General features: G+C 42.0%; 2 protein-coding genes across 2 annotated transcripts in view; both read right to left on the bottom strand.

The window, feature by feature from the left end:
* LOC143988614 (diacylglycerol O-acyltransferase 2-like) overlaps positions 1 to 4,681 on the bottom strand; it is a 77,064-nt gene extending 72,383 nt beyond the window's left edge. Inside the window, exon 1 of the mRNA XM_077488309.1 lies at positions 4,459 to 4,681. The gene's annotated coding sequence lies outside the window, so the exon portion shown is untranslated. The remainder of the gene's footprint in view (positions 1 to 4,458) is intronic.
* A 6,346-nt stretch (positions 4,682 to 11,027) lies between these two features.
* Positions 11,028 to 14,140, bottom strand: part of MOGAT1 (monoacylglycerol O-acyltransferase 1) — a 33,046-nt gene continuing 29,933 nt past the window's right edge. Inside the window, exon 7 of the mRNA XM_077488306.1 lies at positions 11,028 to 11,795. Coding sequence (XP_077344432.1) covers positions 11,641 to 11,795 — 155 coding nt within the window. The 3' untranslated portion in view covers positions 11,028 to 11,640. The remainder of the gene's footprint in view (positions 11,796 to 14,140) is intronic.

Below are 14,140 nucleotides of genomic sequence, written 5' to 3'. Positions count from 1 at the left end.
TCCCACCCTCTCGAGCTCTCTCTTTATACCTTTGGCTCTCTCTCGTCCCCCCTCGCGCTCTCTTTCCACCTTTTGGTTCTCTCTCCCCCCTGCTCGCGCTCTCTCTATCCACCTTTGGCTCGCTCTCTTCCCCCTCTCACGCTCTCTTTCCAACTTTGGCTCTCTCTCTTCCCCCCCTCGTGGTCTCTTTTCCACTCTTATACTTTTCACGCTCTCTCTTCTCCCCCCTCTTGCTCTCTCTTAACACCTCTGACTCTTTGTCAGGATCTAGATCAGCTGCTGATGACACTTTGATTCCTAGATCTGAGGGGCTCAGCTCCAGTGGGTGTCTCTAAGCAGCCAGCAGACCCCATTAATTAGGCTCCACCTGGGAAAGTTAATAACTTCTCCCTTGATTTTAGTCAGTGTTTTACCTGTTAAGCCAGATACACACAATATTTTTTTTTACTGGGTTGAACTAAAAAAATCCACATCTCACTTTCACCCTTCTTCAGCTTTGCCCTCTGTATGCACCCCCCTCCACTACCCCCATCTCCCCCTCCTTAAAAGCTCCACCATCTTCCACATGCCTTACTTTTGTTGCGGTTTAAGCACCCAGTGGACTCTAGTACCTCCCTGCACATTGTAGGTGGTTCTGCCTCTCTCACTTGCAGGGAGATCATCCAGTGGGGGTGTGCACTGCATCCCAGGCACCTGCATCTCCTTATCCCCATCCTGCACTCAGTATCAGCCGCTTAGAAGATCAGACTTGTGGGAGCCATTGGGAGACAAGCTGTCACTTGTAAACACAGAGGCTGAACTTCTGTGTTTACAAGTGATAGTGGTGAGTAGGGAACAGAGGTCTTGAGCCAGAGGTGGTGGAACTGAAAGAAAGCCCTGGCGATCTCCCTCGCTGAGCTGTTGTGTTCTGACAGGGGTTGGCCTGCCCGCCAGAACACTCCCATCAGCATTCTCCGCCATTGGCTGAGAGGACTGATCGGGTGTCAATTGGCTGCTGGTTTTCCAGCATGCCTGTTTGTTTGGCTGGCTTCTGTCAGACAGCTTCTATCGGACAAACCAACATACACGAGCCGAATGTCTGAAGTTTTTTTTTTTAACTGACAGATGTCTCCCAACATTCGGCCCTTGTGTACTTGGCTTTAGCCATTTACCTGCTTGTTGATTATTCCTATCCATGCCTTATACTGTTACCCTAGCTCTGCTCCCTTTGTTCCTAGTCATGCCATGTTGTGTCATCTTCCCTTCATTTGTATATCGTGTATTCTAGATTGTTGGTTTTCGTTTTTCTTCACTGTCATTTCATTTTCACTTTTGCTTATGATCTGTTAGTCTTGTATTAGTGTTGTGTGAATAATTAAACTTTATTTTAATCTTATACAGTCTGATCCCAGTTTCCTAAATACAACTACAATGAACTGGTCATGCTGCTACTGGATACCTGCACTTGGTATCCCTTACGGCAGGGATATGCAATTATCGGACCTCCAGCTGTGGCAGAACTACAAGTCCCATGAGGCATAGCAAGACTCTGACAGCCACAAACATGACACCCAGAGGCGTGATGGGACTTGTAGTTTTGCAATAGCTGGAGGTCCACTAATTACATATCCCCGCCTTACAGGTTTACACTATCTTCTTCCCCCATCTTACCCTCTCCCTCTACTCCCCCTTGCTCTCCCTCTACTCCCCCTTGCTCTCTCTCTGTGTCCCAGGTCTTCATAATCCTGGTCATGCTCACATTTTTCTCAAACTGTTGAGACATTTTGAGTGTAAAGTTGGGCAGATAACTTGTTACAGGTTCTGTTGATGCTTACATATTTTTTATATTGTTTAAATATTGATCAGTTTACTTTCTAATAGGGATAGCAATCATATTTTTTGTTGTTATTAAAAAGTGTGCTCTGTCAGTAAACGTTCCTGTATTTTCAGTAAAAAAAGGTCATGTGGTAGTTGTTATTACTGTGCGTTGGCTCTTCAGGATGCCATCATGGCACTGAGATCTTCTTGATCCTGATCCCTCTGCTGGGCAACCTATAGCAAATGTCCACGTAACGCAGCCAGTGGTATGGACACCCAAAGGACCTACAGGGAAGATGATAGAAGAATAGGGACCTGGCACAGCAGGTGATCATGGAATTTGGTATGTAAAAGAGGAACTAAACTTAGGGGTTAGGGGAGCAAAGTGTTAAAGGGAAGTTATGCTGGGAGTTTAGCTTTAAAGTGGTTGTAAAGGCTCAAGGTTTTTTACCTTCATGCACAAGGACACAAGAAATCGTGAGTGTGAGCCACCGCTGTCTTCTTCTTCTTCTGAGGAGGAGGAGACAGGGGTGGCTCGCACTCACGATTTCTTGTGTCCCCCGTGCTCCGCCATGTTCAAACTCTGGCACCCTGTGATTGGGCATATGGGGTCATGTGCTGCGGAGGGACTGGCCTGTTAAGGTTGCTCCTGGGGTCCCGCCTCTGCACATGACCCCATTGGCCCAATCACAGGGTGCCAGAGACTGAACATGTGTGGAGGAGGGACTCCAGGATCTACCGCGATTGTGGATAGGCCAGCCCAGCTGCCACACATGACCCCAATCACAGGGCGCTGGAGTTTGAACATGGCGGAACGCGGGGGACACAAGAAATCGTGAGTGTGAGCCACCGCTGTCTTCTCCTCCTCTTTCCCCCAGACCGAAGGGAGCACAAAGAAGAGAAGGTGAGGCGTAGGGCGAGGGGGGGGGAAGTTGGACACTGTCTAGGGAGAGAGAGAGGAGAGAGAGGAGAGAGAGGAGAGAAAGGAGAGAGTAGAAGAGCAGCACAGTGTAGTGTCAGTATAGGAATACTGTAGGTAGAATAGTGTAGTGTATAGTGTAGTGGTCAGTATAGTGTAGTGGACAGTATAGTATGGGGATCAGCATAGTGGTCAGTATAGTGGACAGTTAGTGTAATGTGGTGGACAGTATAGTGGTCAGTGTTGTATAGTGGACAGTATAGTGCTCCATGTAGTGGTCAGTATAGGAATCAGGTTGGTTAGTACTATTGTAGGAAGGGAAGGGACAGGACTCGGGGAGTGCTAAAAGTCTGCAAGTTAGGGGGCGCAAATTACTTGCCTTGTCCCAGGCGCTGACAACCCACGTTACACCACTGCTCCTAGGTATCAAATTAAACAGGCCATGGGGGTGAAAACTCTTATAGTGTAAGAATTGATTACGGTCAGTACTTTTTATAAACAGATCACTCTCTATGTTTGTACCATTTATTTTCAGCAATGTGTCCAAAAATGAAATCTCCCTATTGCTATACAAGACAATACATTTCCCACTGTGCAAAAATATCATCAATAAATCTGAACCACCCCTTACAGTGTTCAGTAAACATTATTATAAATAAATGAGGTCTTAATCATATTCATACATATATTTGCATACGGGGGTGCCCCTTTTAAGCTGCAAATAATGGGTCTCTAAACAAAAAATAGTTCCCTTCAAGAAAAATTTTAAGTAATTCAAGCAGAAAATCAATTTGTTTATCATTATAACTCTGTGACTATACCAGCAGGCTTCTATACCCAGATCACGTGGAATAACAGTGTAAAGATTAGAGACGTCCCACATGACTAGAAAAGAGTCAGGTCACGCTTGCATAATCCTAGTTTTCTAAAAAAAAAAAAAAAAAAAAAAAATCACCAGTATCTTTTAAGTATGATCAGGTATTAATTACCAGTGAAGTGAAACATCTATCCAAATTTTGCGCTAATGGAGCAGTAACTGACTTTGTTCCAGACACTATAGGAGGGCCCGGGGGATTCAAAAGGTCCTTATTAGTCTTCAGTAATGTATACAAATTACAGTTTGACAGGATACTTCGCATATTAGAAATTGCTGGGTGTCCTTATCAATAATACCATCTTTAACAGCTCTCAATATATTTTTTTTATATTTTAGGCTGGACCTGAAAAACAAGAAACGAGTCCAACTGTTTACATGTATGCATGTCTGATAACTGTCTTAATACCTTAGCTTCATACCGCGGGTTGGCCAGAACTACATTTGCTTCCCCCTCGTCTGCCGGTTTAATAACAATCTCTTGCCGAGCCCACAAGGAGGACAGATCTTCACTTGCTTTGCGACTAAAGTTGTTTGGTATATGGTCCAATCTAGACCCATCACCCAAAAAGGGATCAATGTCTGCATTTACTTTATTGGGGAAGACCTCCACGGCAGAGCACGAGGTAGGGGGTACAGTGGTACTTTTAGTTCTCAAATTTAAATTCTTAATAGATAATGGCAATACACCTAAATCTGGTAAACCTCGTTTCAAAGAAAAATAAGCTATAGGCAAGTTGCCTATAAAAGAGATAAATCCTGTCTCAACACAAATTTGTTCCTTTTTTCGTTGGCGCATAAGCTCAAAACCTCTATTTAATACATGTACTTGAGTTTCTGTTAATGATATAGAAGAGATATTATATACCACATTGTCCTCCAATGCCTCCGACAGTGCTGGAGCCTGGTTGTTACTCCTTGGATACTCCTTTTCTTGTATCGTTTGGCTCCACTACTGATGTGTGGTCTGTGTAGCCTCCTTGGTCAAAAAAAGAAGGCTGATGAGCCTGTAGAGGCAATTTAAGAGGAGGTGGAGATTTGTTTGTGCTGTTGTTGACGTCTGTGTCTTGAAGTGATGGTTATTAGGATTAGACCAGTTGTATACTCCGTCGTTGGTATAATCATCCTTGTCTCATTGCAATTTAGTATGTTTGCGTAATTCCACATTCTATCTAAAGGCAGATAATTTCTCTTTAATGTTGGTGAATTAATCTTTGTTAGAAAACTACTTTAGTTGTTTCTCAATATCAGCAATCTGCTATTTAATCACCCATCGTTCCTGCTGCAGGAATTGCACTGTCAATGTTAAATTGAACAAACATTTGTTTACAATCCAGGCTAACGGTTTTGAAATCAACATTCTGTGAAAATAATGTAAGTACAAGATGGACTCTCAAACCCCCAAGTATCATCTGTAATATCCTGCCACTGTTTCTCTGTGCAACTCCATGGTGATAGATAGTTTTAACAATTTCTCCCTTTTGCAGGTTAACTCCTACCATATCTGTCAAGAATTTGGATCAACTGCCCCCTGTGAACAAAAAGGAGCTACTGATAAGCCATTTCTCCACCGATTTCAGTCTTCAGGGTTATACAACTTTTCAAATAGAGGAAAGCTGGACCCTGTCTTCATCTAGTTTAACGCAATCTGGTTATGTCACTGATCAAATATCCATCATAGCCTTAAGAAACACTGGGGTTTATTAAGAGAATTATCTGAATATTAGTGAATTTCAAACTCCCCCCTTATCCTCATATAGAAAAGGAAGAACTCTTATGCCCCATAAACACAAGCGGAATTTCCATTGGAAAAATCTTGGATGGTTTTTCCGACAGAATTCCGCTGAAGCTTGGCTTGCATAGACACGGTCACACAAAAGGTCTCAGAATTTTCGACCATCAAGAACGCAGTGACATACGCTGCGGCAAGCTGAGAAAATGAAGTTCAATACTTCAGAGCATGCCTTGAATTGTTTCCGAGCATGCGTAAGAATTTTGCGCATCGGAATTGGTACAGACGATCGGAAATTTGCAATCGGAACTTTTTCCGTCCGAAAAATTTAGAACCTGCTCTTGATCTTTTGCTGGAGGGAATTCCACCAGCAAAGGTCCGAATTTCCGACCAGGAGCTCACATCAGACTTTTGCTGGCAGAATTTCCAATCGTGTGTATGGGGTATAAGGGATAGATTGGTCAGATCTGTCCAATATACCCCTCCCAGCACGTTAGTTTTTTTTTTATTATAAATTTTTTTTGGATCCTGTAATACAGGGTCATACCCATCCCTATTGTGTATGCAATGCAACTCCATGAAAAAAGCAGAGTATATCCCATCCACATAAAGGGGCATGACACTAAAATCAAAGACACTTGCCAATCATCATATGTAATTTATGCAATAAAATGTCCATGTGGGTTGCTATACATAGGCGAGACTGTTCAGAAAGTTAAAGATAGGAGAGAAAGGCAAAAATAATCAGAAATAAATTGGTACAGTTGACTTATTCTTGAAGGTATTGTTACAATGGCTGTCATCAATACCACAACCTAGAGAATCACTCAATCATAATATAAGCATGTGTAGATCAGGTGTCCTGATGCTCGTTTCAGGTCAGTGAGTCTATTGTGACAAAAGGGCCCACCAGAGTCTCCTTCAGTAACATGTTAGGGAAGGTAGCTCCCATATTTCTATCCTGGCAAATTAGTAATAGACTGGAATATACAGTATGTATCTGGTCATTTCTGCCAGGTGCAATTTAAGCTGAACTAGTTAAGGCTTAATTTTTGAGGCTTGATGCATTTATGTACCACCCCAGGAACAACCAACAGAAAGGCATTCCTTAGGCCTGCACTTGGTGCTCTGTACCACTATGCAGCTGAGGTCTGTATAGGCCAAAAGGAGCATTACCTACAGAGGCATGCAGAAAATGGCATGGGGCTTTGTATGAACCCCTACAATATGTTGGAAAGTGCAGCTCTAGAAGGCTTTTGCCTGGCTCTGATGCCATCACATGACACAGGAAAGGATAAGATTTTTGTAAGACACAAACAAGGCAGTTTTTTTGGTGGGTGAGACAAGTCTTCCTTTTTATTTTTTTTTATTTTTTATTTTTTTTTTATAAAAGGGTGGTTTAACCCATGCAATGTCATGATTGTTTTTTGCATCTCTATTAAATTCGTAAATCGTGTTTTTTTACCCTTTGGTCGTGATTAACTTTCAGTTTATTTTCTGACTAAAAATATTTTGGACATTAAAAATTAAACCACTCCTTGTGTCAAATATGCTAGGTACGCAACTATCTCAATGTGCTCTTTTCTTCTGGCACTGCCTTGCAAGCAGTCCTTAGTGGAGATCTTCTTTAAATCTAAGCAATAAAAAGGCTTCAATCCCCAACATTTTGCAAAATGGAGAAAAAAAAAATAAAAAATTACATGACGAAATATCAGTTTTATAAGACTACTTTACATAACATTAAACCCATATGGTCTTTGTGTACAGTATGAAGAATACTGCATCTAAGTTAGAGGAAAAGCTTTACCACAGTAAATTCCACCCATATTATAATGTGTATGAAGAGGATTTAGTTACACACAGTTACATGTTTCTAAACTCAAACAGCCAATCAAGAATGTGAAGAATTTTAGAAATGTATTTTATTATGTATCACTTCTTTAAATGTATACATTATAGAGGAAGCAGATGATAAAGGACAATGTGACAGATCCTTTCACATGCCATTTCTTTTATATTAAAAAGAAAAAAAAATGGTGTTATATATTACAGTAAAATAGGATGCAATAGCTGGAACGGAGGAGTCCTATTACTAGGAACTCATACACATTGAGCCTTGATTTCCTCCCCCCCCCCCCCCCCCCATTGAGAGAGCATTCCTTTCCCATTGCATAATGGAGAAGTGTTTAGCAACATACCATCCATACATACACACAGAAAAGGCCACAATTTTAAGGGCTATAGCAAAATAGTTGTTATTTCGTATTATCTCGTGACCCAAATGAGGCACTACAAAACATCACACTTGTCTCTAAATGAAATATCGTAGCCAATTTAGTAGGGGAGCAAAAATGTCTGACTCCAAGACAAAGCAGAACTTTACACAGGCAGCTATTTGCATAATCATTAACTTAACCATTACAACAGAAATACATTGACTGCCACTGCAGATCAGCTTCAATAAAATGCATGTTGCCTGGCTGTCATGGTAATGCACTGGCTTCAGTTCTTTGAGTCTATATGTTTGCCACCTGCCTGTAATTTTAGCGTCTCAACTATTAAAAATGGAACTTGTTGCCAAGGTTAAAAATAGGATGGATAGAAGGCCAATATCTTTTCCTGGAAAAGGTGGCAATAGTAGTTACTGACCTAGAACAAGTATGCAGATCATGAAAGGCAGTTGCTCACTGGCCCCAAAGAAGTATTCATTGAAAAAAAGCTCAGCATTTTTCAGAAGGGGTTGCACTGTGGTGCCTCCATGTTTCTCTCATGACAAGTTGTTTTCTTTTCAATAACTCAAGCCTACAAGCAACAGGTTCCACAGGGCAAAGTGTATGAAGTTGGAGCACAGTGCAGAATTTTCCTTGTTGGGGGTGGTGTGCAGGAGGAACAGTAGTGCTGGTCAGTAAAAGGAGACCACTTTACTGCGCAGTTAAGTATGTCAAGACCTTTGACAACACTAATATTGCCATGAGTGTCAGTGCTGTCTGTGTTGGCAAAACATTGCCTGGTCTAATGAGTCTCTATTTCAGCTATGACGTTCAGATGGTAGGGTCAGAATTTGGTGCAAGCATGGATCCATCCTGCCTTGTATCAATGGTTCAGGCTGGTGATGTAATGGTGTGGGGGATATTTTCTTGGCACTCTTTGGGCCCCTTAGTACCAAGAGACCACAGCCTACTTGAATATTGTTGCTGACCATGTCCATCTCTTTATGACTACAGTGTACCCATCTTCTGATGGCTCCTTCCAGCAGGATAATGCACCATGTCACAAAGATCAAATTCTTTCACCACTGGTTTCTTGAACATGACAATGAGATCACTGTACTCCAATGGCCTCCACATACACCAGATCTCAATCCAGTAGAGAACCTTTAGGATATGGTTGAACAGGAGATTCTCATCATGGATGTGCAGCTGACAAATCTGCAGCAACTGTGTGATGCCATCATATCAAACTGGACCAAAATCTCTGGAGGAATGTTTAACACCTTGTTGCATCTATGTCAAAGAATTAAGGCAGTTCTTAAGGCAAGAGGGGGTCCAACCCGGTACTAGCAAGGTGCACCTAATAAAGTTTTGTTTGTTTTGTTTTTTAGTTTTGAATAGAGCAGAGAGGGATTAAAACGCATGTCAGTTTTTATTGCCGCCTGTGCCCTTGTTAAGGAGCATCACCCTCTCCATTTATCCTGTTTACCATTATCATTGAAAGTAAATCTCAGAGTTTGGTTTTAACCCAGAAAATAGGGGGGGAGGGAAATCTTACAAAGGGGATACTAGTTCTGGGGAGCTGGGAGTCCCCAAAGAATTTCCCTTCACTTCCTGATTTGGCTAGGGGACAGGAAGTGAATGAAAGTCTGCTCAATGGGACACAGGTGGCCATCTCTTACAGGGGTTATAACTCTCCCTTGCTCTACCCATAATGGAAAAACAAAGTTGTCTATTAGTTCTACTTTAAACTCCCTGCAAAAAAGATTTTTTTTCTACCCAGTCTCAAACCTTCACTGGAAAATAAAAAAAAACTTGAAAATTAAACCTTACCAGCTCAACCTCCTTCTGTACTCCAACAGGCCTTGGTAAACAGACCCCTTCTCCAAAAAATAGACAAACACTCCAATACAACATTGCAATCACTTTATGTGGAAACCATGTAAAGACAGACCTGCCAGCCCTGGAAAAAAGACAATTTAGTCATACACTTCACTAAATTAGCCCAGTAGGTGTATAACAGAGACCTGCACGATTCTGGCCAAAATGAGAATCACATTTTTTTTTTGCTTAGAATAAAGCTCATGATTCCCCTCACGATTCTTACAGCCTAACATCTTTCACGATACAAAAATAATTGGGCTAACTTTAATAAAAAAGCTAAACAGTAAAGTGTGTTTTTCCCAAAAACATTTTGGGGATTGAAAGACTGCAACGCAAACATTTATATACTAGGGACAATTTAGACAGGGTCCAATTAACCTACTAGCATATCTGGAGTGTAGGAGGAAAATCGGAGTACCCGGAGGAAACCCACGGAGGCGTAGGGAGAACATGCAAACTTCAGACCAATAGTTTCCTGGCTAGGATATATACATTTAAATAAAAAAAAAAAAAAAAACCACATAAAAAAATCTTTGGGGGTTCCAAGTAATTTTCAGCAAAAAAATACTGATTTAAGTAACAAATGTCAGAAAGAGGGTTAGTCTTTAAGTGGTCAAACTTCCCTCATTTACAGACCAAAATTCATTCCTTTGATCTAAAAAGGACTAAGGGCTCTTTCACACGAGCAGACCATTCAGATCCACCTGTCCGTTTCTCCGGCGGACCTGAACGATCGCTCCATACAACTCTATGAAGTGACGGATGTCAGCGGTGACATGTCCGCTGAATATCAGATCCGCCCCGATCCGATCAATCCAGACGGATGGAAATTATATTTCTGGCGGATCGGATGAAAACGGACAGCCGGTCCGTTTTCATCCAACCCCCCCCCCCCCCATAGAGGAGAGTGGAGATCTGACATGTCCGTTTCTGCACAGTGCTGAACAAGCAGATGACTGAATATGGATACTTGGCAGGCTGCCACTCTATCAACTTGATGTATAGAATCCGGAAAATTATTTGTTAATCGCATGGGGGGGGGGGGGGGGGGGTGTCAGATTCACAAACTGACTCTTTAAAGGTTAATCATGCAACTCTAGTATAACACCTTGGGGGTTATTTACGAAAAGGAAAATCCACTTTGCACTACAAGTGCACTTAGAAATGCAGTTGCTGTAGATCCGTGGGGGACATGCAAGAAAAGTAAAACAGCATTTTAGCTTGCACATTGGATGATAAAAATCAGATCTTCCCCTCAGAGTTACAGCGACTGCACTTCCAAATTTCAAGCGCACTTGTAGTGCAAAGTGGATTTTCCTTTCATAAATAACCCCCTATATACACTACAGGGCTTATACAATTGTAACCCCCATTGTCCCTTTGCAGGTTTCAGAGGACCACTACCATAAAAAAAAAAAAAAAAAAAAAAAATTATTATTATTTTTTAAGCTTTTAATGTGTTAATTACAATTCTTAGGCTAACATTTTTTGGAATAGTGTTTCTTGTAATGCACAAGGGCTTTCTGTATATACTGTAGTCTATTTTATTCACCAATACAAATGGCTTTAATTTTACTATAGTCAGATACAAATAAATACTAAATGGTTGGCTGCGATTGAATATGTTTTATTGCTGCGCTCACTTGGACAGAAAAGGATGTTTAGATGTTCCTGTGATTTTACTTTGACAGAATCTGCATACAATGTACTTCTATATTTTTAAAGCCTTTTTGAATACATTACAGATTTTATAAGATGTAAATTTGATATAAATATTTTTGCCATTGGTTTTGCTGCCACCTGTAGGCATTTATGGTACAATCCAACTAAACATATAAAACACCAGTTCCTAGATATTCATTTATTTCTAGTGAAGGGTAAATAAAAATAACCCTAACATACAGTGTATAATAGAACACACACTGACAAATCCATTCATAGAACTTTACATCTCATTATGCTCATTCAGCCAGCAAGGCATTTTAATTTCTGATGCAGAAGATAAGAGACATATCTGAGTTTTGTGAACTACAGAGCATTTTCATATTTTTCTTGAGAATTAAATGTGCAGGTATGAAGCATTACACTGTGCAAAAACAAAAATGTACAGATATTGTGTGAATAATAAGCCCGATGTGTTGCGTTTACCACTCTGGTATTAATGTGTTGGACCACAGGTCTTTTCTACTAGTTCCAGTCCTATAAGAGAGCCACTTAGTGAAGGTCATGTAAAGATCAGAGATTTATGCTCAGGGATACCATACTTTGTCTTGTTCTCCTCAAACAGTTCCTGGAGGGACTTCAAGTAGATCTGATGAAGCTCGTCAATCTCTTCCTGAGTGGGGTTTGAGGTTTGTTTCACTGGGATGGGCTTGCCTACTGTAAAAAAAAAAAAAAAAAAAAAAAAAAAAATCACAACCTTCAGATACACTCCACTTTTTACCAATCATTCATACTCTACCTCATGGAAGAAAAATAATATTTTCTTTCTTTGAGTACATCATACGACAGAGTTAGGCTAATATGAATTACCTGTTGGGTTATACTTCATCTCCAGGTGAATGGACACTAGTAGACCAAAAAGGTCTTTAGACCGGAAGTGAGCCCCTATATAACCCCTCATACAGGAAGTACTTCAGTTTTGTAGCAAGCACTGAATCCTCAAAAAAAAAAAAAAAAAAAAAAAAGAAGAAGAAGAACAGGGGAAGAAGGGAGGGACCTCTGGGCCCCATGGTGTACTCAAAGAAAAGGATTTTACAGGTAATTGTGATGAAAAAAAAATCCCATTTCCTTTTCATAAATCACGGGACAAAGAGTTAGGCTAATATTCATTACCTACTGGGACGTCCCAGAGCAATAGCCTTGAGGGGAGGGAGACACTCCGCCAAACAATAGCCACCAGACTTTATATGGCAGCCCGCAGTACACTGATCGAAAGCCGAATGCTTGGCTGATCGAACATCCACTTGATAAAAGTTTGTGAATGTATGCACTGAAGACCAGGTGGCAGCCTTACAAATCTGAGCCACACAGATACCTGATGGCAAAAAGCCCAGGAGGTTTCTACGTCCCTGGTAGAACGAGCTCCCACCCTAAAAGGGAGGAGCTTTACGTTTCAGACCATAGGCCTGAATGACCAATTGACAGACCCAATTGACAATGGAAGCTGCCTACCCCTTCTTGGGTCCCTTTGGTAAAACAAAAAGGAGGAGTCGGATCCTCAGATCTAGACAAATAAACCTTGACTGCCTGGACAATGTCCAAAGAATGCAGTCATCTTCTGCCGAATGAGGCTGAGAGAAAAAAAGAAAGCAAAATAATGCCCCAATTTAAATGAAAGGCCGACACCACTTTCGGCATAAAGGATGGAACAGGTCGTAACACGACCCTGTCATGGTGAAGGATCAAGTATGGTTCCCTGCATGAAAGGGCTGCCAACTCCAACGCGCTTCTAGCTGAGGCGATAGCCATCAGAAAGGATAGCTTGCGTGACAGCAAGTCTAATGGAATTTCCTTGATGGGTTCAAATAGCTGTTTCTGTAACACAGATAGCACCAAGTTCAAGTCCCAAGGACACATGGGTGACCTAATTGGGGGGGGGGGGGAAGCAAGCAAGTTACCCCCTGCATAAAGATTTAGACCAGTGAATGGGAGGCTAAAGGCCTTTGGAAGAATACCGATAGGGCTGAACCTCCGATTGTACTCAAAGCCAATTTTTATTTCCACAGCAGACTAGAAAAGAGAATTCTCCCAATCACATATTTGCACGGATGCCATTTTTGGCTTCACACCAAGCAATACAAGTCTTCCAGACCTTATAATAGATCTTCCTAGTGATAGCTTTTCTAGCATTCACTAGGGTAGACACCACTGGTCCCGAGATGCCACAGTCCTTTAACACCCTGGCTTCAATAGCCATGCCGTCAAATTTAGAGACTGTGAATCGGGGTGGAATATAGGACTTGAGATAGTAGATCGGGGCACCATGGAAGCATCCATGGCCCATCTATTAGTCTCACAATCTCCGGGAACCAGGGCCTTCTGGGCCATCAGAAAGACTGGAACTCCCTCTCTCAAAATCCTGTGCAACAAATGTGGAAAGAGGGATCAGAGGGAAAGCATAAACCAGGGTGTACTGGCTCCATGGAACTACCAGAGCATCTGCTCAGATTGCCAGAGGATCTTTTTTCGGGACACAAACTGCTGTAGCTTGTTGAACCTGGATGCTAGTACTTCGACCTCTGGCCATCCCCAATGTTGTCAAATTTCCTGGAACACTCCTGGGTCTAGGGACCATTTCCCAGGGCAGATTTGCTGGCGGCCGAGATAAACTGCCTTCCAGTTCTCTACTCCTGGGATATGGACTGCCGATAGAATTGGCACATGCCCTCTCCCTCCCTCTGCCCAGGCCAGTATGGAGGTTCACCGCCAGAGTTGAACGACTCCTGGTACCGCCTTGGTGGTCTATATAGGCCACTGCAGGGGCATTGGTCGGACTGAACCCACGATAGGGCAGTCCTGAAGCTCAACCATCCATGATCGTAAGGCCATTTGTACTGGCTGTAATCCAGGACATTGATGGGTAGGATCTGTTCTTGATCATTTCCCCTGAGCTGTGAGCCCTCTGGAATCACTCCCCAGCCTGAGAGACTGGTATCTGTAGTCAGTACTCTCCAAGCTACTGGAAGGATCTTCCCTTTCACAGGTTCTGATCCTGCAACCAC

This window comes from Lithobates pipiens, unplaced genomic scaffold, assembly GCF_037356315.1.
Source record: "Lithobates pipiens isolate NorthernLeopardFrog02 unplaced genomic scaffold, aLitPip1_a1.2 Scaffold_18, whole genome shotgun sequence".
In the NCBI taxonomy this organism is placed as follows: domain Eukaryota; kingdom Metazoa; phylum Chordata; class Amphibia; order Anura; family Ranidae; genus Lithobates; species Lithobates pipiens.
The sequence above is the reverse complement of the archived record's forward strand: the minus strand, read 5'-3'. Positions and strand labels throughout refer to the sequence as shown.